This window comes from Lygodium microphyllum, chromosome 17 (assembly GCF_053477565.2).
Source record: "Lygodium microphyllum isolate KBCC chromosome 17, Lygodium_microphyllum_v1.1.10, whole genome shotgun sequence".
Taxonomy (NCBI): domain Eukaryota; kingdom Viridiplantae; phylum Streptophyta; class Polypodiopsida; order Schizaeales; family Lygodiaceae; genus Lygodium; species Lygodium microphyllum.
The window spans coordinates 143,014,092-143,036,995 of NC_141151.1; the positions used below are offsets into that span (position 1 = coordinate 143,014,092).

Consider the following 22,904-nt stretch of genomic DNA (forward strand, 5'->3'; position numbering starts at 1 on the left):
ATGTTTGAAACTACCCCCCGCATATACTCCATCACCTCTTTCCCTCTCGCATCCATGACTACCCCGCCCCTATCCGTAACATCGTAGAAAATCTCTCCCTCCACCTCTCTCGCCTCCTCCGACTCCTCACTGTCTCCTCGTACATGCCTCCCTCCATGCCCTCTCTCACCGCGTGCCCTACTACCCCCCCCCACCAAAGCACCCGCCGCATAATCCTCCACTCCCGCTCTCCCTACTGCGGCGTCGGCTCTCATCTGTACTGCGGGAGTAGCCATGACTAGGGGTGGCTGCACGTGACTGTGACTGTGAGAGAGCACGTGATGGTGGCTGTGAGCCCTCACGTGACGGTACAGAGGAGGGTGTGAGAGAGTGTGTCCGTGCAGGGGTGTGTCTCCTCGGTGAGCGTGTATGCGCAGGGGTACGTCTCCCCGGACTCGCAGGCGTAGACGGCAGTGGAGAGGCTTGTGTACTTGGGGGCGCGGTGTGACCTGGGAGTCTAGGAGGAGGATGGGCATACATATACTCTGTCAGCTCCACTGGATTAGGATGGCGCCCAAAATGGTTTATCATCTCCATCATCCAAGTGGCGTATGCCAACGGATCGGAGGAAGAGCCTGGATCCATGAAGAATCTGCGAAGCGTCGAAATTCCGCCTCAATGAACCAAGCAAAACATGCATATAAAAAATAAACATATCTCCTACAATATATCTCCTCAATATATCTCCTACAATATATAACCTACAACATATATCTACCATTCTAGAAAATAAACATATCTCTTACAATATCTCTTACAATTCTATCCTCTGTCGCTTTCAAGTACACATAGCACGGGTGGAAAGAAAGAAAGCGACAGATTTGCCAAAACAAACAAACGACAACCAACCTCTTTGAAAAGTCTTTGAAAAGTGAGTTCGTTGATTCTTGCTTCTCTCTCCCTTTCTATGTTGTCTGCACCCTTTGCTTCTTTTGGGTAGTCCAAGAGGGAGAAGGCTGGTTGGAAGAGGCAGGTTCGGTTTTAAAAGAAGGGCTTTTGAAAGAAAGAAAGCGGGCGCAGAAAGAAGAAGTGTTTTGAAAGAGGGCGCGCTTTTAAAAGAAAGAAAGCGACGCGCGCGGCAGGTAAACGCGAAAAGCACGCGTGTAAAAGCGCGTGTAAAAGCGCAGCAGAACACATTGTAGACGCGCCTGTACACGCGACACAGAGACTGTTTATACTTTTTTTAAAAACTGATTATTCTTGTGTATCCATTGTTTTGTGCATAGGATGTGTATGATTTCACTAAAAACTGATCCTACTTCTGTATTGGTTATTTTGGACATAGCATGTCATCATCCTCTTCAAGCAGTTCTGGTGAGGATGAGACAATGCGTCATCGTGATCGCGACGTGTGGCTGGCACAAAGGATCAAGTGTACGTGTAATCGATGTCAAGGGTGCATTGTACGAGCGCGTCGAATTACATTGAATCACATCTCGATGTATGGAGAATGGATTCAAACAGGTTTAGATGTGAGAAGATGTGAATTGAAAGTATTAAAATAACTCATGGTGTGCAAATTAATGGAGCGCGTTGTAATATATATACTGTGATTGAAGCAGGATGCAGTACCACACCCTAACATGGTGCCATACGCACGGCGAGAGCATGCAAAGCGTCGACGAGATGATGCTGGAGCTTCAGGATCTCTTGTCGGAGATGAGTGGGAAAGGGATGACAATAGCCCTGCACCCCACGAAGTTGTGGAAGAGGAAGTGTTTGATGACATGGTACGGAATCTTTTTAGGGATGATCGCAAAGGTGTGGACGACAATGATATGGAACAAGAGCATCTCTACAACGCTTCATCGACACCGGTTTTTGAAGGGTGCACATTCTCTATTTTACGTGCTTCACTTGAACTGCTCAATATACAAACAGTTTATGGATGGAGCAATGCAAGTCTTGACGCATTATTGAAGTGAGCATTGTAACTTGCAAATTTGAGTTAGTGGTTTTTGGTTTACAGTATAGGGTTTAGGGTTATGGGCTAATTGATGATATTGGATGCAGGCTATTATCAAACATGCTTCCAAAGGGGAATAGACTACCCACCTCAAGAGACAAAGCGAGGCGCTATGTGACATCTCTTGGAGGATTGGATTATGATCGCATACATGCATGCATCAATGATTGCATTCTCTTTCGTGGGACGCATAAGGAGGCTCGACAGTGTCCCACTTGTGGTGAAGCAAGGTATAGAACAGATGTGAAGAGTTTTGATGTACCTCGTAAAGTCTTGCGACACTTTCCTATAATTCCTCGCATCAAACACATGTTCAAGTGCAAATCCATAGCAGAGCTCATGTCATGGCATTCCTCGCATCGATCGGATGATGGCATGTGGAGAATTCCTGCAGACACTCCTGCTTGGAAGCATATTGAAGATGAGTGGCCCAGCTTTAAAACAGAGCCCAGAAACTTGAGACTTGGCCTAGGTATGGATGGAGTGAATCCGTTTGGTTTCAAGAGCACCGCATACAGCGTGTGGCTGGTTGTGTTGGTGAATTACAACCTTCCACCATCAATGGCGATCAAGAAGGGACATCTTATGTTATCCCTTCTGATTCCAGGGAAACATAAAGTCAAGCATATGGATGTTTATCTTGAACCGTTGATTGATGAGTTGGAGGAACTATGGAGAGGTGTTGCGGTAGTGGACATTAGTAGGCCTCCCTCCTCTCGACACTTCGACTTAAAAGCAGTGTTGATGTGGACAATGCATGACTTTCTAGGATACATCGATTGTTCTGGTAAGAATTCTAACTACCTCCCGACTCTAATACTACTAGCTATATCAATTATAACTATTGACTTTATTATTCTAACTTTTTTTTTATTTTAACAGGTTTGAGGACATCGGGTAAACATGCATGTCCTATATGTGGCCCTTCATTGGTACATGAGTATGCTGATGGTTTGTGTAAGACCATATTCGATAATCATCATCGATTTCTCCCATCAGATCACCCTAAATATGCTCCTAGTAAGAGGAACATTCATCCACAGACACTTCGTGCAAAAGATTGGAAGCGTATTTGGGAGTCTTCAAATGTTCTTCCTCCAGATGGCATGAACAGGTACATCCATTGTTTCCAATCTTGTTTTGTGTAGTCTCTAAAGTTGGAATAAAGATGACAGTCTGCAATCCCTTGTGTAGGTACTCCATTTTTTTCCGGCTACCATATTGGACCCATCTCAAGATCAACCATCTTCTTGATCCCATGCACATCTTCAAGAATGTGGGATCTAGTATTTGGGAACATGTTATTGGTAAAAGAGACAATGTTAGCGTACGGGAGGACTTGCAGGTCGCAGGACGTATGCGTCAAGCTTGGCCACGAGAGGAGGGTGGGCACGTTCGTCTTCCGCCTGCTCCCTGGATTATATCAAAGAAGGAGGAGAAGTAGGTAAAGCAAGCCATCACCACTTTGCGTACTCCCACTGGATGCATGAGATCGTTGAAGGGAGCGTTTACAACCACTAAGAAAAGAGGGGTTGAGCAACTACATGGGTTGAAGTCCCACGATTGGCACAAGATGCTCCAAGTAAGTGTTTTCCAATTATTGTAGGTTGAAATTAAATTTTGTAATGCCCTAATTCAAATATATTTGTGCTCTTATGTGCGCAGTTCATACTACCTACTAGCATCGACCATTGTGCAGACAGGAGTTTGAAAAGATGTATTTATAAGATGGGCGAGCTTGTGAGGTATGTAAATCCCATGTAAGATCACCCTTCATTATACCTTGCAAAATGAATGTGCATGAGGTATAACGTACTGTGCATTTATTTTTCAGATATGTTAGTTCCAAAGCAATTGATCCAGCCACATTGGATGATGCGCGTGTTATGGCAGTGGAGGTGGTTTGTATGGTAGAGGAGACTTTTCCGCGAACCATTCTCACAAGTCAACTACATCTCATTGTGCATTTAGTGGATGAAATTGCTTTATGTGGCACTGTGCATGCCCGTTGGATGTTCTTCCTATAGCGCTTCATGAAGACCTTAAAAGACTTTGTGAGGCAAAGTGCAAGGCCCGAAGGAAGCATGGCTGAGGGTTGGTTGATACAAGAGTCTCTTGTATATATATCAGAATTTCTTGATCAGGTGGATAGCTCTTTGCCGCGACTATGGAGCAATGAAGAGGACTTGAGGATGACGTCTATTGTGCCTCAAGGAAAAGGACAGAGCAAAGTAATTGAGAGAACATTGATTGATGATCTTAATTTCACTTGCATCCTTAATAGTGATGTGATGAGCAGATGGGTTACAAGATACGAGGATGCAAAGACAAAAAGGCAAGCAGACAGAGCTCTCTTTCGGAGGCAACATGGCTCTCGTAAGGCGTACCCTAAGCATCTAGCAACACTTCCGAATGATATTCATGTTGATTGGTTGCATGAGGAAATGGAGAGAGCAGAGAGAGATGAGGGGCTGCATATCATGGCGGAAGAATGGGAGTATGCACGAGGATGCATGTTAAAGGTACATAGAACAAATGTAAATTTGCATTCTTTGTAAGTGATTGGCTTTTCATATTTATTCACATTAATTGCTTACATAGATATTGCTTATATTTTGGTCCAGTGCACTATGTTCAATGCTATATGGTGTGAAGGCAAGCATTTTCGAACACAAAGAATAGATGAAAAGAGGAATACACAAGATTGCGGTGTCATTAGTAGCTTTGAGGGAGCCAATGGAAAAATTGATGATTATTGTGGCACAATCCAAGACATATACAAACTTGACTTTCGCCGCTTCTTTGTGTATGTTTTGGATGTCAAATGGCAAATGAACGTGGTGGAAAAAGGGCCTAACGCAACGATAAAACGCCATGCAAGTGGCTATGTAACTATTGACTCTACAAAGTTTTGGCAAACAAAGAAAGATAGGCTCGTATTGCCACAACAATGTGAGCAGGTATGCATTTTTTTACAAATGTGTTTCATGTACATATATATCTAAGCTCGCGCACCCCTTGACTTTTGATATGCTAATTAATTAATGAATTATGTGTATTTGAGCAGGTTATCTATCTGCCAATGGTGCATGACAGTAAATGGTGGTATGTCATCCCTATTGCACCACGTTCCAAAGTAATGTATAATACATTCACTGATATGGAGCATATGGAGGATGTGGCAAGCCGCAAAGAAGATGATGTCGAACATGCCAATGTAGATGATCATGATAATGAGGATGAGCGTGCCATTTCTCACGATCATGAGGATGACCCTTCCATTGAGGATGATGGTGATGATGATGAGAATGATCAAGGCATCGGTACCATTATCAATGGGCAAAATAGCGATAGTAGAATAAATTTAATCGTAGCCTTACAAATTGATCAAATGGATATTGATGTTGATCGTTTGGCAAGGATGGATCTTATTGAAGATGAGATCAAACCCTAACCAATCCATCACTGTATTGTTCCAAATTCATGACATTTCTATTGTATACTTTGTCTTTCAATAACCATATGAAGATATATTTTTCAATATATTACGTTGTTGTAAGTGCATGTAGTGGGATTTTGTAATGGTTTGTAAACACTGCAATGCACAATGACATTTTTAAAACTTAATGGTTTTCTGTTTTGAAAAGAAATGGATTTCTGTAGTTAGGCTCTGTGTCGCGTGTAACAGAGTGTGTATTATGACAGTTTTTACGCGCAAATACACGCGCCCTCACATGCAATTATACACGCGCTGTTACATGCATGTATACACGCGCCCGATATTGCTGTGAGTATAAACGACCATACACGCGCCCGTAACTTTTCGCGTGTAATGGACGCGTGTATGGCGGCATTGTGTTGTAGTGTGTGACCTATCATTGGAAAGCGCTTGAAAAATGGAATCTATTGAGCTATAGAGTGCTCAATTTGGAGTCATAGTGTTCAAGTTATGAAAAATCCAAAGATTTGACCACATGTCCCAAACTTATGGAAAATTCCCATATTCTCCAATAAAGTGTTTAAGCAAAAGATTAATTGGGAAGATCAAGAAAAGGCTAGGGAAGTGGCTTCCAATGAAGTTATGAAGTTGCAGAAAAAACAAACTTCAAAACAGCTTAAAGTTGCAAAATTGCCTTATGAAGTTCAAGACAATCAGCTGCTTCATGAGGAAAATCAGAAGGATATGCTTGTGTCAGGAATGCAGTTCAATGAACAGTCACAAAGTTTGAAGCCTTATGAGGCATTGCATGGTTCTCATGAGTTGTTTGCTGCACTAACCAAATCTTCATTATAGTTGACTTTGGAACAAATCCTTGATTTAATTTCAGGGTTTAAAGAAAAGCTTTTAGCTAGGATTATGTCGAATCAGGATGAAGTGTTTAGGCATTATGCTATGGATCAAGAACAGACCTCAGATTGTCAAGTGGTGATTCCCACAAAGATGGAGGTGGTAGACTATAAGGTTCCGACTATTCAAGTTGCCTATTTGGGTAGCAATTTTGATGATGTTCTTCTAGATGGAGGTTCTGGAGTTAATATTTTGCCTGAAGAGATGTATTTGGTGTTGAGAGAGAGAGAGAATACAAGAGAGATACACAAGACATGCTCCCAAAGAATGATTCATATTGATGTAGAGTTAGTATATATAGGTGAGACCCAAGTCAAGTAAGAGATGATATATATAGTTGTAACATCCCCACTCAAACAAAGGTCTCTGGCTGCAAGTGAAAAAACCCTTGGGGAGAACAAGGGAAAAACCCAAGCCCCTACACATACCTACGATACAAAAATGATTTACTATAAAGTTTTCTTGAATACAATGATACATGCCTCAATCAGTGAGACAAGAACTTGGAACAATACCAAGTGCATGTCTTAATGAGCTAAAACGAGCTTCACTAAGAGCTTTTGTGAAAATGTTTGCAACCATTTGATCACTGGGACAATGCTCCACCATAATGGAACCTTTCTTGACTTCATGTCGAACATAATGATAATGAATAGCAATATGCTTTGATTTACTATGTTGTATATAGTCTTTGGTAAGACTAATAGCACTTTGGATCTGATACACAGTCTTTGCTTAGTGCATTTCCTTACTTGCTTTGTGATTCTACTAATTCTGATGATCATAAACCTCCTTCACCTCCAAAGAAGATTGATGAAAATTTGGAGATCTATGTCGATCTTCCTATTGAGATAGAGCATGGATTCTATTCTATTGAATATGATGTCTTTGATGATGCTATGTCTGTCCAAGAGGATCCAATATCATATATGGAAGCTATCAATTCGTCTCAAAGGGATCAATGGCAAGAAGCTATTCAAGCTGAGTACGATTCTTTAATCTCCAAAGGTACATGGATTCTTACTAAACTCCCCCTAAATCGTGTTCCTATCAAATGTAAATGGGTTTATAAAACCAAGACCAAAGTTGATGGCTTGTTTGATAAGTTCAAAGCACGACTTGTTGCAAAAGGTTACTCACAGGTTGCAGGAGTAGATTATCAAGAAACATTTTCTCCCGTTGTGCGCTCCACAACTGTTCGTATGATTTTGGCTTTTGCAACACTATTTGATCTAGAAATTCACCAAATGGATGTTAAAACAGCTTTTCTCAATGGAGATCTTGAAGAAGAAATCTATATGGAGCAACCTGAAGGTTTTATGATTGCAGGAAAGGAGCATCTTGTATGTCAGCTTCATCGTGCATTATATGGATTGAAGCAAGCCTCTCGTGCTTGGTATATTAAGATTGATCAGTTCCTCACATCTAAAGGTTTTGTTGCATGTTTTGCTGACCCAAATCTTTACATCAAAAGGGAGGACAAATATTTTATTATTCTTGCTCTATATGCTGATGATACTATTCTTGTGTCAAATAATATTGCTTTTTTGGATGCTATGAAGAAGCTTTTATCGACTGCATTTGAAATGGTGGATGTTGGTGAGATACATTCTTGTTTGGGTATTCAAGTTCAACGACATCGACAACAAGGCATTCTTCTTCTTCGCCAGACAAAGTTTATTAATGATATTGTTAAGAAGTTTGGGTTGACAAATGCGCACTTTGCCAACACTCCCATTCTTTCAAGCTCTACCAAGGGTACATCTACAACACGCAATGAAGAATCAGCCATTCATCAACCTTTTGCTAATCTTGTTGGTTCTCTTCAATTTATTGGTTTAAACACAAGACCAGATATTTTATTTGCAGCTAATTTTTCGGGACAATATCTTTCTTCCCCTTCCACTATTCAAACCTGGAGGATCCCGAGTGTCCTTGGGCACATGAATATAAGCAATGCAGCCAAATGTGCGAAAGTGAGAGACTGAAGGTGTCTTCCCTGTCCAAATTGTTATAGGAATTTTACGCAGGTGCAGTAGTTGGAAGATGATTTTGAATAAAAATAGCTGTTAGAAGTGCTTCAGTCCAAAACTTTCAAGACAAACCAGAGTGTATAAGCATGCAACGTATAGCATTAAGAATCGTGCGATTTTTGCGCTCAGCAACACCATTTTTTTGAGGAGAATAAGGAACTGTAAACTCATGATGAATACCTTGATCCTTACAGAAGTCATCAAATAGATTGGATACATATTCACCGCCATTATCACTGCGAAGCGTCTTTATAGAGAATCCAGTTTGAAGCTCCATACTTATCTTGTATTATTTAAATATAGGTAAAGCCTCAGAATTATGTTGAAGAAGATAGACATGTGTGTACCGTGAGAAATCATCAATGAAAGTTATAAAATATCGATATTGAGACTTTGAGGCAGGAAAAGGACCGCAAATATCGGTATGAACCAAATCCAAGAGAGCACAGGAATGTGATGAAGTAGAAGTGTGGAAAGGCGAACGATGGTGTTTTCCAAGTGCATAATACTCACATATTCCCATACGTGGATGAGATTTAAGATCCATACCTTGCACAAGACCATGACGATGAAGATCAAGAATTTTGGCAAAATCGGAGTGTGCAAATCGTTGATGCCATAATTTGCAATCTGCATCTCCAGGGGCAGTAACAACATTTGCAACTGTATCGTTCAATGATAGCTCAAATAGATTGCCATGTCGAGGAGCCACTGCTATAGTATGCCCATCTTTCTCTATACGACATTGATTATGATCAAAGCCAACAAACAAACCAAGATCAACTAGACGAGCAACAGAAAGAAGAACTCCTCTTAATATTCTAGTGGATGAAACTGTCCCTAGATATAAATCACCCACTCCTTTGACTTGACAAGTCGTATCATCCGCAAGGTAAACAAACTTCTTGACAGGAAGAGAATGATAATTGTGAAGCCACTACGATTGGTATGTCATGTTTCCAGTGGCACCTGAATCAACGATGAATAGAGAACCATCATGAACATGAAGTACCTTTTCTGAAGAGATATCATAATGGACGAAATTTAGCTCCTGATGAGTATGATCATCATCAGTTATAGTTTTTTGAACAATATAAGCTCGAGAACATTCTTCATCATATCTGCGTTTATAACAATGGCGAGATGGATGATCTGTATGTGCACAATAATCACAAGGAGGAAAACTTTTGGACGAGCGAGGTTGCTTTGTAGTAACTCCATGCTCCTCATCATATTGACGTGCCCAGAATCAAAAGCCACATGACCTTTCTTATCACAATAAGAACAATTTTTGTTAGGATAAGCAAGACCAGAAGATCTACTACCTGGATTAGGGCGTCCACCCTGCTGAAAACGTGAAGCAGGACGCTTGCGAGAAACAAAAGCAGCATCAAAATCCCTTTGTTCGCGAGTGACCAAAACAGCATCAGATTTTTCCAAATGATGCTCATGACGTTGAGAATATTCAATAAGAGATATACATGCTTTGTCAAAGTGGATATCATCCTTGTTAGACAAAATAGTGATGATATTGTCATATAAAGGATCTTTGATGGTATGAAGAAGTTGAGTAACAATCTGATTTTTAGCAACAGGAGCGCCGGCAGCACCAAGCTGATTGATAATGTCTTTAAAAGCCTCGATATGAGAGTGCATAGAAGTACCAACCTTATATTGAAGATTCTTCAAACAAGTTTGGAGATATAAAATTTTGGTGACCGATTTCTTCTCAAACGTTGAGATAAGATACTCCCAAATAGCATGAGAGGTTTCCAGATGAAAGACATCCAACATAAGTGAGTCAGGAAGTGCAGACAATACATAATGACGAGCTGCTTTGTCACGACGAATCCAATCAGTATGATCAATTTTCCATTGTTCAAATAATGGACCATCAGTAATCACAAAATTGTTATTCATCACATCAATAGGTTGAACTGGGCAAGACAGGTCGCCCAAAACAATATCAAATAATTCGTCACCTTCAAGAATTAGCATCATCTTTGCTTTCCACCCAGGAAAGCCTTGTCCTTGGAAGAAGGGAACCGAACGTTGGCCAGACGGATATCCGTTAACAATTACGCAATTGGCCATGCCTGTATGTCGAGAGAAAACAAATAAGATGAGATCGCAGAATCTGCAAACCATGATCAAGACGAGCGTAGTTGAGATGCATGACAATCAAAATAGGCATATGCACGTAAGAATGACGAAAAGTATTGAGTGACTAAAAATAAAGCCTGAAATAGAGAGGCGTAACGTGCAAGACGAGATGACACATATAAGAAAAGTGCTATTTCGGTCGAGCAAAGAATGTGAACGATAATAAAACATCGCTAAAAATAGCAAGATGTTTACTTGTCGTAATCAACATCATTAACGAAGACGAGCGATTAATAAACTATAATTGGGGATTAACGAACGGTAATTAGAAATACAATTTTAAATAAAGAATCGTAGATTCAAGCAAAATTGCTGTCTTGATTCCTGAACTGTCATAACTTTTGATCCAGAACTCCGATTGACAAGCGGTTTTGTTTTTAAAGACAAAATTAACAAATACTTCTAATTTGAACAAGTTCATGTATCAAATCATCACTTGTGCAAAGAATTCAATCAAGTATAAACAATGAAACAACTTATCTTCCTTGTTGTTGCTACGCATCCATAGCTCTGATACCATGTTGAGAGAGAGAGAGAGTACGAGAGAGATACACAAGACATGATCCCAAAGAATGATTCATATTGATGTAGAGTTAGTATATATAGGTGAGACCCAAGTCAAGTAAGAGATGATATATATAGTTGTAACATTTGGCACATAAGTTTCAGGTTAAAATGGCAGATCAAAGAAAATTGAGAATATTAAAGAATCAGCTTATTTGGATAGCCAGACTGAAGTTCAAGGTTAGTTTTGTTGTTCTTCATATGGAAGGTTTAGGGGATTTATATAATATGCTGTTGGGAAGACCGTGGATTAGACTAGCCAAGTTGAAGCAGGATTGGGGCTCAGATACAATGACTATTCCTCATGGAAGTAAGGAGGTCAAGTTGTCCACAAGTAATCAGGCAATTTTGGAACGTAAGTACCATCCGTTAGTTGCTCAGACAATTAATGTTGCACCTGAGATTGAGGATGATGAGGAGGAACTTTTTATGCAAGCTAACCCCATAGTTGTGCCAGTTTTTGAAGTGGATGTTCAAAATTTTTTGGCTCACTATAGGGTATTTCCAAAGGTATTATCATCAGAAGTGGTTTCATCTTCAGAGTAGAACAGTTACCCCATGCATCAGCAGAGTAATTTGATGCAGCAAACTGTTTGCCCCATGAAGCAGGACAGTGACTTCATGGAGCAGAGTAGTGATTTCATGCAGCAGAATAGTAATTTGGTGGTGGAAAGTAATGTTACTTTTGAGGGAAGTAAAAACGCTGATTTGGGAACACTTAAAGACCAAAAGAAGCCTTCTTTGGATGCAGAGGAGGATTTAGACAAAGTAAGTCAGCAAGCTATTATAGATGCAAAGCTGAAATATGAGCATACCATGCACAAGTCAGCTAGAGTCTTTGAGGATGATGTCCAAGAAGTGTATTTGAAAGCTAAAATAGGCTCTAAGCCGATAAAGGTGAGTATTTTCATTGAGGAAGACTTCAAACAGCAATTAATTAAGTTGTGTAAGGACTTTCAGGATATTTTTGCTTGGGAATATACAAATATGAAGGGCTTTGATCCAAAGGTGTGTCAGCATAGAATTAATTTAAAGGCAGATGCAAAGCCGATTATGCAGAAATAGTATCGTATGAATCCTAATTATTCTAAATAGGTGAAGGAAGAGATTGACAAACTTATTTGAGTGGGTTTTATCCACCCTGTTAATGAAGTGACTTGGTTCTCACCAATTGTGGTGGTGCCTAAAAAGAATGGCAAAATATGGGTTTGTATAGATTATAGAAAGTTGAATGCAGCAACTATTACTAACCCATTCCCTCTTCCATTCACGGATTCTTTACTGGATGATGTGGTGGGCCGTGAGATTTATAGTTTTTTGGATGGTTTCTCTAACTACAATCAGATTCGCATGCATCCGAAAGATATGGATAAGAAAACTTTCATAACCGAATGGGGTGCCTTTGTGAGTACTGTCATGAATTTTGGTTTGAAGAATGGACCCCCAGAATTTGAGGGTGCAACTCATAAAACCTTTGATCCTTATCTTACATCTTTTATGAGGGTCTTCATAGATGATTTTTGTGTATTTGGTAAGAAAGTGGATAATTTGCAGCATCTTAGACTTTGTTTTGAAAGATGCCATCAATTTGGCATGTCCCTTAACCCTTTCAAATCTGTTTTTGTTGCTAAAAGAGGAGTTCTATTGGGGCATATCATTTCAGAAAAGGGTATGGCTATTGATTTAAGGAAGATTTAAGCAGTTTAGAAGGTTGTAGTACCTACAACAGTTCAAGAAGTGATGCGCTTTGTGGGGCAGGTCAAATGGCACAGTAGGTATTTGAGGTATTTAGCTCATATTTGCGCTCCACTAACATTGCTAACCAAGAAAGGTGTTCAATTTCTGTGGAGTCATGACCAGGATAAAGCTTTTGCTATATTGAAAAAGATGCTCGTTGTAGCACCAGTTTTGCAACCGCCACAATGGGATATTCCGTTTCGTGTATTTGTGGATGTATATGATATTGCAGTAGGTTCAGTCTTGATGTAGGAAAGGGTTGTTGGTTGGTTCAGACCTGTCTATTATGCAAGTAGACGGCTTACAACAGCTGAGAAGAATTATACTGTTACTGAATGGGAAGCTTTGGGGATGATCTTTGCATTGCAAAAATTTAGACATTACTTGTTGGGGAACCAAGTTATTCTTCATGTGGATCATCAGACTTTGTTGTATCTTATTAACAAGCCGCAGCTTACAGGAAGATTGGCAAGGTGGATGTTATTATTGCAAGAGTTTGATTACAAAATAATACGTACACCAGGTAAAGAGCATGCATTGGCTGATTTTCTGAGTAGAATTGAGTCGGTGGACCCTGTATTGGGGGTGAAGATGTCTCAACATCCATGGGCATGAATGCATCGATCATTGCCTCCATCTCAGGCTCCAAGATTGTAGAAAATTCTGGGTGGCTGCATGTCTCCTCTGGTATAGATGGTATAGATTGGTAGTATCTTCCAAGTGGTAGATTGGCTTAGGTACCCCATCCATTGCATGCCCACGAACTCTTCTAACTGGCCGCAAATGGTGCACTCCTACTTGGGATGAGACGTCACCTCCCTGTAAAAAATTTTACAACTACATCCAATGTTTTTGTATATGATATTCAATTAGTTTTCGAATACAATGCATGATTGATATACACTTTTCTTACCGTTTGTTCAAAATCTAAGATCACATGATCAATGATCTCTGATTGAAACTCGTGGAAGCATCGTACGTGTTCCATAGACAATTGACATTTTTGTTTAATTGCCAACTTACATTGAGAGCAAGGACATGGGACATGTTAATTAAGATACGCCTTGCAAACTTGAACATCATGACCTTCATCGTTTTCCATTTGGTCTACATTATGACAAATAATTTGGTTTTGTTATCATTCTTTTTTCTTTCTTAAATTTTTTGAGAAGGGATTTCTTCTCTTGTAACTCAACAAAATTAATATATATAAAGTATCCACGTGCCTACAGATGGGCCTACAATATGTAAAGTCTAATATGTTGTGTATGAGGACAAGGGACTAGCTACCCTATGTTGGAGTGTTTCTTGTCCCACCGTGGTATTGCACTGGACCACTACTACTACAGGTACTCACCTTCTCAAACACACCAACAAAGGTGCACCTTTAACAAAACCTCTCTCTCTCTCTCCCCCTACTGCTACTGCTACTGCTACTGCTGCTATTGCTGCTGCTGCTGCTACTGCCGCTACTACTGCCACTACAACACTTGGTTCAAGGAGAATGGGAAGCGAGAGGGATGCAAATCTCAACCTCTCTGCCAAAAGGCATAGTCCCATTCCGTTCCCCTAAAACAACGTAAATCGGTTAAGACATAACTCTAAGTCATCGCTTTCATTATTCGTTTACTTTGATGATCATCCCGCTGTTCTTCAAGATTTTGAGAAAAGTTCCTGGCTAACCGGGACCACCCAATCGTAGGACAGACCCATGGCCCATCCTCCGCACTCTCCTCGGTTTGTTTTAGTTATGTAATTATCTAACAGATTAGTTTGACATGTAACAATCAGCTTCTTTAATTAAATCCATTAAGCACTGGTTCCTTCACGTAATCTTATCATGTGACATAGAAAAACAATATCAAACAAGTTCTTTATTAACATATCATCATTTTTATCTTTGAAATACAAGGAGTTCCGCCCATAGGCTTGTCCAAGTTTCCGCCCCTAAAGTAGTATGTGGGCCTCGAGATCCAATCCCGAGTCACGTTAGCCTCTTGTGCAGGACCCGGAAGAAAAGGGATTTACAGCCAGAGCCCCCCCTGGCACCCAAGCGTCCTCCTACTCCAAGTAGAGCTCAACGGAGAGACCTCTCACGGCGGGTTTGGTCCATGTTCCCGGCACGGTCAACAACCCCCTTGGTTAGGGTCAGGCAGGCTGTTGGGGTTAACTGAAATTGCCTCTTCCTTCAGGCTTTCAACCTGAAGCGTAGATATTCATTTAATTTGTAATTCATAAATCAAATAGTGCTCTAGATTCTCTAGCAAGCACAAACACTTTCATTAACCGATCTTCTTGTTGGCAAACTGCTAAGGAATGATTCTTTCCTTTCGAATGCATCAGCACTCGTTCCAAGGTGTCTTGCAACTTGGCAAGATCCCTTATATTCCGGGTTAGGGTGTACCTTATTAACCCAACTTGGTCAACCCTAAAGCTCATTGGATACTTTAGTTTTCGATTTTTAACTTTCCTTATTTAGAAGGATATCAAAGAATATATCCTTTTGCAAGATAACTTGCGTAAGGATCCGCCATCCTTGTTGAGGGTATTTACCCTTTCTTCTTGTGAATCAATCACAAGACTATATGACTTCGTACTTGCTGCGCAATTCCTGCGATGAAATAATCCGTTTTAGTTTCTTTAAGCTAACGTTTGTCGGACCTAGGGTCTCTTTTTAAGAACCTCAGGGACAACCCCTAGTTCTTTTACATTTACAAATTTATTGACCCTACAATTAGGGAGGATAGTCAGGTGTTTAAGGTATAAACGTTTCTTGGCCTTTAAAACATTCCCAAGGCATACTTTGCAGCATAGGTATTTCTAAGTTTACCTTAATTCGGTTATCTTTTAGAAGGTAATATTGAGATCACCTCGACACGATTTGTTATCATTGTGACAATTGATTTTTCAGTCCTAAACTTTAATGCTTTGAGGTTAGGTAAATTCAATTAATCTTCATTTTTCATTGCAAATGAAACTCATGCCAAATAACAATCTTTTCCTTGCTAAGATATGCAATTAGTAATGATAATTTCCTAGAATTCGAGCAACGTAAGAAACCTTTCATGAATTTCATCTTCTATGATGATTCGTTGCAAAAAGGAATAGGGGCTAATGGTGCAAGATGCAGTTTTTATACCTTCAAGATTTAGCTGAAATATACTACTACAGTAGGCAGATAATCTTGCTCGTAATTCATTTCAAAGCATGATGTTATTTGAAAGAAACTATGTTTATTATATTATCATTTTTTTGCATGTTTAATTAAACTAAACTCCTTCATCGTAAATAACTAGGAAAAAATATATCTTATCCCAACAATTCATATTGCATGATTAAATTAAAACCGATATAAAACCAAGAAGGAAAAACCTGGTTTTGGGGTGAGATATCCACATGGATACCGGGAGATGACCCTCCCGCAGCTACTCCTTGGACTTTCTTAGGCGGCATCGCAGTTCGAACGTGAAGGCAGTTTTTACTCTTTCTTTCGGATTTCCACCATCCCTCTTTCGAGGCAAGGAGTCGTTCAAAAGGTTGACCACGAGAAGGGATAATAAGACCTCTAAAATCTTAGCTTCTTCGGAGAGGGAAAGGTTTATAAAGCTTAAGAGAAAAAGGGTCTATAGGATATAATCACGGTGAAAAAGGTTATGTGTGAGTGTGGCTTCACAAACATCTATGAAAGCCCTTGGGAGATCTTTGGGCACTGGAGTGAAAGGACTTAGGGGTTTTTCAAACCCAAAGGAAAAATTTGAAAAATAACACAAGGGTTTATAGTATGGGGGGAAAAGGCATGTAAGTAAAAAAGGGACACAGGGTTTAGAAAGGGCTTAGGGGTGTATTTAAAAACAAAGAAATATGAGGGGTAAAACATGGGGTTTCAAACACAAGATGGGACTTATGGATTTAGGCACGGGGATTAAGGGTTTTTGAGGTCAAGGGGATTGGGCTAAGGTGGCTTTTGAGGGATGCTAGGGGGGAAAAGGTTTTAATTTCTAGAGTAAGGTGAACTTTAAGGGACTTGAGTGGAACTCCATGGGAAAGAGGGATTAAATGTACCACGGGAAGGGCTTAAATGTACCCCGGAAAGGGGGTTAAATGTACCATGGGAAGGGGGGCTTGGGAGGAGGCCCTTAGAAGTTACAAGAAGCTTCTAAAGCTTCTAGCTATTGTCGTGGCAAGGAGATGAGCTAGGATGACGACGGCCAGCATGGCCAGGCGGCCGTGATTTCCAACGGAGCTGGCGGCGGCTCTGTGTACCAGAGGCAGCTCTGGGTATCAGTGGCGACAGCCAACGTACGGTCCCCTCTCACCCCTCCACTCATGACATGGCCTGCGATGATCGTTTCTTTCCCCTCCCTGCGTGGTTGCCTCCAACCAGCTCACAAACCTCCAGCTTTTCTCCACGACCTCTCCCTTCTCACCCCTCTAAGGGGGGCATTTATAGGAAGGGATAAGGCCTCCCCTTCCCCCCACGTGGTGCCCGCATGTAGTCCCTCCCCTCCACCTCTTCACTCTCCCATTTTAGCACCATCCCCTTCCCTCAGCCACGCTTCGGCTAGGGGAAGGTAATAAAAAATTTTGCATTAAATCCAATATTTATCCCTTATCCTCCTCCCAAGAGGAGGTTCTCATGAGAAATACGCGGTTTCGTTAAGCTATGTCTCGTTTGGGCTTAGTGGAGAGTGTATTAGATTAACCCGTCCCAACCCACAATGTAACATTGTCACTTCCCCGAGACTTCACATGGCCTTTATAATATTTTTAACAAAAAATATTACACTTCCTCTCCCTCTCTCATTTCCTCTCTTTCTCTCTTAGGACACATCATTTTTAACAAAAACAAGCAAAAGAAAATGAGAAAAAAAAAACAAACTAAGAGGGAGCAATGCACTCACCGCAAAGGTTCGAGGATGGATTCGGTGGCTCCTCTTTGCCATGGTGGCTCCTCTTCGCGATGGCGGCTCCTCTTTACCCTTCGTACACTTCCTCCTCTTCTTCGCAAAAATGACAACGATGGTGTTAAGAATATCCCTTCTCCCTCTTTCTCTCTTTCTCTCCCTCGCCCTCTCAAACGCACGATGCAATTCACTCTCTCTTTTGCCCCCTCTTTTGCTCTTATGTGCAAAATGCCACACTCGGGTTTCGGACTTATTTTTTTTGTCTAATTATCATCGCTATTTGCGTCGCATTTGTGACGCAAATAGCAATGCCACTAATATGCATCGAAAATGGTTGTCGCTATTCTTCTATATCCTTGTAGTGTATAGTACAAAGTCTATTTATGATATACTAAAAATAGATCTTATGATGTATTATATATTAGCAAGACTTGACTAATATCCCATTTAGGCATAGGGTGTTATGAATTCTTACTCTAGTATCTTATCCATTTGTGTGTTGAGAAGCTCTTAGGATAACACTTCAATCAACCTTAATTTGGGCCTCCAGATCACAAGCTACATCAAAGTTATGTGTAAAGTTGTATGGACACTTTCTTTCCTTTTGAATGGCCACTTGATAGCTCAGCATATAGGCAAGCATGATGGATTGCATCACTTACAACACTTGCCATTTGAAAAATGATACTCCTACAACAAAAGTAATTATCGGAATTAGTATAGCTATATTGAAGCTTTGATAGAAGATTTTTGCATGATGCACAAATGATATAGATGGTTTAGAAGTCACATTAATTTTCTTAGTTAATTCATTATATTGATATTCTCATTTTTAGGCACTCAATATTGCATGCTTCTACTAAGTTCTATATGACTATGGTGAGTGCTAGACTAGTTTTTTTGTTTTTGAGATTTGTTTTTTTTCTTAAAACTTACATGCTTCTATCTCATATAGATATGCATCATGCATTGACTAAGTTTTCTTTTTCATATTTGCTATTGAAAAGCAGACAATATTTTAAAAGAAAAAGTATGTTTTTCTTAAGGATAATGCAAGGCTATGATTTGAATACTAGCTGCCTAAATCTGGAATAGATGTTGATTTTTTGCAAGGTTACAAAGCTTTACTCATTTTGAGCTACTAGTATCTAGACATAAAATTCTAATATTATATGCTTTTATAATTTATTAATTTAAGCCATGTGCACTAGTATCATCTATGATTTTTATAAATTTGCAAGGTCTTTAGTTTAATAATAATATTAATATTTGAGTCACTTGATGTTCTATATTTAACATAATATGTTATCCTCTTAGCCTTGATTAAGAATAAATGTATGATTCGAGTCATACTTTATATGGGTTTGTGCCTTGACACTTTTTTGTTTATTTGGCAAGATGTGTCATTACGTGACTTTGTCCATTTTTCTTTAAAATCCATGTGTTTTCATTAAAATTTTATTTTTGTAATGTTTTTGTTTTTAAATCATCAACATATTATTATAAGCTCATTGCGAGCAAGTAAGGATAGTAATTTGTTTATTTTATAAAATTGTAGTATGTTCACTAAGTGGTTGGTTAGTTGAGAATGTGATAGTTAAAGTAATCATGGTGTTGTTCTTCTAGAGTTCATGGTTGAGCATATCAAGGCTTCCACTATAAATACGAATTCTAACAATGTTCCATAACCATCTAGGCTTCAAATATCTAACACACACATTGCACTTGCTACACAAACCAACAAGGATATGATTTATGTGGTTCCTCTCCAAAATTTGCAAGACATAGTAGGCAATAAATATATGGAGCTTTATATCTTACCCCTTGCCTAATATTGCACTCTCCTTTGTACTAATCTTGCCTTTGATTATGGGCTTGTTGAGTTAGTTAAATGCTGTTTTAATTGTTAGTTATGAAGGTAAGAAGTTGATGGAACTATCTAGCTAGACTCTTGAGTCCACACAGACACATCCGATTGAGTCATCAAAAAAATGAAATAGTGCATTGACCTCATCCTTTGTGGTTGAGTCATCAATTGCGTGTTGTCGTGCCGCTACACACACACTGTGTAAAAAAATCTAGAGTGTGGCTTTCTTAGTGATTTAGAGAGCCAATGCCATTTTAGACATTAGTGTTAGTGTCCATGGATCAAAAATATTAGATTTTTGGACAAGCTTTAGCCACTTTTTGATATTTTAGATATTATCTCTTGTAAAAATCCAAATTAGGATAACATGTAAAAGAAAGCATGTAACTTTCATCTATTTTGAGAATATTTTATGTAAAAAGAAAGATTAGCAAAATCGTGTGACGCGCAATCAATGTTTTCAAGTAGTGAATAGTACTCCGAAGTGGGAGATGAAGAAGGAGTGATGTGGCCTGGTGTGCTAGTATTTTACCCCCCTTTTTGAGCCAATGGAGGCATCAGATTGGTGATCTGAGCAACATAGCGGAAGGTATTAATTTATACACGTTTTTTTCTATTAGCATTTTATCTTCTCATAATGCAAGAATAAACTGACAGCCTTTATCTCTATTAGTATTCATCTACATTTTCTAATTCTTTTTTGGAGTATTCTTCTACATCTTCAATTTATTCGAACCCCTTCTCGTCCATCTACTCCTCTCCCTGAATCTACCTTCACCCTATTGTCTCTTACCCTTGTAATGGACTCTTGACACCAAACGCACCGACGCCCTATTAGGGGAAGTTTACGCTATCATAAGAGGTGAATTCTGAAAGATATTTGGACTGATATATTTAAACATATTCAAGAATTAGCTACAACATTGTTCTTTTAATTCATTTCTTACTCTATAGAAGACATCTTATCAAAATATGCAAGTATTATGTGCCCCTATGGTAGGGCAATATTTGTAGATCATTCATAGATGTTTTGAGTTGAATTAAGAGTTTTTTCTCTTATTTCTTGGCTGTGGTAACTTATCCTTACCAAGAACTGAATTTGAAGCTCTCTTGAAGTAAGTCTCTTTGCCCTACAAGCCTTGTAATTGACTCATAAGCTTGTGTCCCTCTTACAAGCTACGTTGAATGTGTACATGCAAAGTTGATTCATGCTATGGCATCATGTATGAATGATGGGATGAAAAGTTGTTTATGATACATGATAGCATATTGTACTTTTTTTAAAAAATTACTCTTATAATCAAGAAAACAAGCTTCATTTGAGGTAGAACTTATGAGATAATAATCTTGTGATCTTTGCTAAGAACATGTAGTTGGAAGCTCTATTAACATCTTCAAGAACTTGGCTTGAAACCTTCAACCCTTCTCTTATCTCTACCATCTCTGAAGTCCAAGCTCTTGAACCCCCATACATTCTTCTCTCTCAAACCCTTGTGATTGACCGTGAAGTACCTCTTGAACCTTCAAGCATTCACTGTAATCTACTTATCTCTTGAAGACACATCTCCATCTATCTTGTCCAATTTTCTTGCCAAACCCCTATGGTGACCTTCAACCCTACGCGCTGCGATATTGGTGAACTTGACATGAAGGTCCATGTAAGAGAACTCAAAGATGGGGGATTCCTCAGGAGACACTGTACAACAGTTGGTGCGCATACTGCAACAAACTCAGCAACAACAAATCCAAATGTTACAATAACAACAACAAAGGAAATATGAAGAGAAGATTGATTCCACAACTATCAAGGCCCTAGAGAAAGTTGGGCAGGAATTAAAATAATTTAATAGTCAAAATTTCTCAGTTTTCATTCGCTTGTATGTTGAGAAAATGCTCTTCTTTGGTGTACCGCAACATGCATGGAGTTGCTATTTTGCCATACTAGCCAAGCATGGTCTTCAAGAAAGAATCCATGGTCTTTTTCAGCAAAATGCGGATTGGGCTACATTAAAAAAAAGCCATATGCGAATAATTCTTCTTAGAAGACTTTGGCCTAATAACGAAGAAAAGTTTCACTGATTGGGTTGAGAAACCCAACAATGGTTTAGCTACAACCGCTTTATACCACGAGTTTGAAAGTAAATTTGGACAACTTGATGTTGAAGACCAACAAAGTATGGAAGGTCAAAAGATTGAATTATTGGTTAAGGCTACAGATCCCATTCTACAAGAGAAGCTTGTTGATCACCTAGAAGATGCTACCTCTGAACCAGGAGTCAAGATTGCATGGACAGATGTTGCTGATGCAGTTAACATGATTTCTAAAAGAGAGAGGATGCGACTAATATTGGGCTCTACTTCAACTTCAACAACTCCATTGATGGAGCTTGTTCCACCTTCAAAATCGCCTATTCCTTTGACTAATCAACAAACTCTTTCTTCTTCTATTCCTTATAAACATGATATCATGGATGAACTCATTAAAAGCATGCATGACCTTCATCTGAATCTTATAGAAATTAGTTCCAAGGTGGAGAAGTTGGATGTCAAAGTTAAAGAACGAGAACGATCATCAACTCAAAGACCCATGAGAGAAGGCTTTAAGAGGTAATGTTTTCAAGCAGTGAACAACACTCCAAAGTGGGAGATAAAGGAGTGATCTTGCAAAATTCTGGCCATGTGTGTTGGTATTTTACCCCCCCTTTTTGAGCCAATGGAAGCATCAAATTGGCAATCTGAGTAGCATAGAGGAAGGTATTATTTTATACACGTTTTTGTCTACAAGAGTTTTATCTTATCATAATGCACAAATAAACCGACAGGCTTCATCCCTGTTAGTATTTTTATACATTTTCTATTTATTTATGTGAGTATTCTTCTACGTCTTCTGTTTCTCCAAACCACTTCTCTTCCGTGGGCTGATATCTTCAGACATATTCAAAGAATCAGCTACAGTAGTGTTCTTTTAATTCATTTCTTACTCTATAGAAGACATCTTGTCAAAATATGCAAGTATTATTCACCCCTATGGTAGGACAATGTTTGTAGATCATTCATAGATGCTTTGAGTTGAATTAAGAGGAGTTTTTTCTCTTATTTCTTGACAGTGGTAACTTATCCTTATCACCAACTTAATTTGAAGCTCTCTTGAAGCAAGTCTCTTTGCCCTACAAGCATTGTAATTGACTCATAAGCTTTTGTCCCTAACAATCTACATTGAATGTAATCTTGCAAAGTATATTCATGCTATGGCATCATGTATGAATGATGGGATGCAAAGTTG

At 39.3% G+C, this 22,904-nt stretch overlaps 2 protein-coding genes and 1 pseudogene across 2 annotated transcripts; all 3 read left to right on the plus strand.

Annotated features, from left to right (window-relative positions):
* The first annotated feature begins 1,325 nt into the window (after window positions 1-1,325).
* LOC148022429 (uncharacterized) lies at window positions 1,326-1,964 on the plus strand. The gene is made up of 2 exons (XM_087696744.1): window positions 1,326-1,511; window positions 1,599-1,964. The coding sequence occupies exons 1-2, from the start codon at window positions 1,326-1,328 to the stop codon at window positions 1,962-1,964; spliced, it is 552 nt and encodes a 183-aa protein (XP_087552870.1).
* Window positions 1,965-2,566: 602 nt separating this feature from the next.
* LOC148022430 (uncharacterized) lies at window positions 2,567-3,616 on the plus strand. The gene is made up of 4 exons (XM_087696865.1): window positions 2,567-2,792; window positions 2,888-3,119; window positions 3,200-3,312; window positions 3,612-3,616. The coding sequence occupies exons 1-4, from the start codon at window positions 2,567-2,569 to the stop codon at window positions 3,614-3,616; spliced, it is 576 nt and encodes a 191-aa protein (XP_087552991.1).
* Window positions 3,617-3,733: 117 nt separating this feature from the next.
* Window positions 3,734-4,563, plus strand: LOC148022431 (uncharacterized; annotated as a pseudogene).
* The last annotated feature ends 18,341 nt before the right edge of the window (window positions 4,564-22,904 follow it).

What these genes read in the sequence shown, in the direction of transcription:
- LOC148022429 (XM_087696744.1), top strand. Translation starts at nt 1,326, where the DNA reads ATGTCATCATCCTCTTCAAGCAGTTCTGGTGAGGATGAGACAATGCGT. An exon ending in GGATTCAAACAGGTTTAGAT is followed by an intron (nt 1,512 to 1,598) that starts GTGAGAAGATGT and finishes CTGTGATTGAAG; the next exon opens with CAGGATGCAGTACCACACCC.
- LOC148022430 (XM_087696865.1), top strand. Translation starts at nt 2,567, where the DNA reads ATGGCGATCAAGAAGGGACATCTTATGTTATCCCTTCTGATTCCAGGG. An exon ending in AGGATACATCGATTGTTCTG is followed by an intron (nt 2,793 to 2,887) that starts GTAAGAATTCTA and finishes TTATTTTAACAG; the next exon opens with GTTTGAGGACATCGGGTAAA. An exon ending in CCTCCAGATGGCATGAACAG is followed by an intron (nt 3,120 to 3,199) that starts GTACATCCATTG and finishes TCCCTTGTGTAG; the next exon opens with GTACTCCATTTTTTTCCGGC.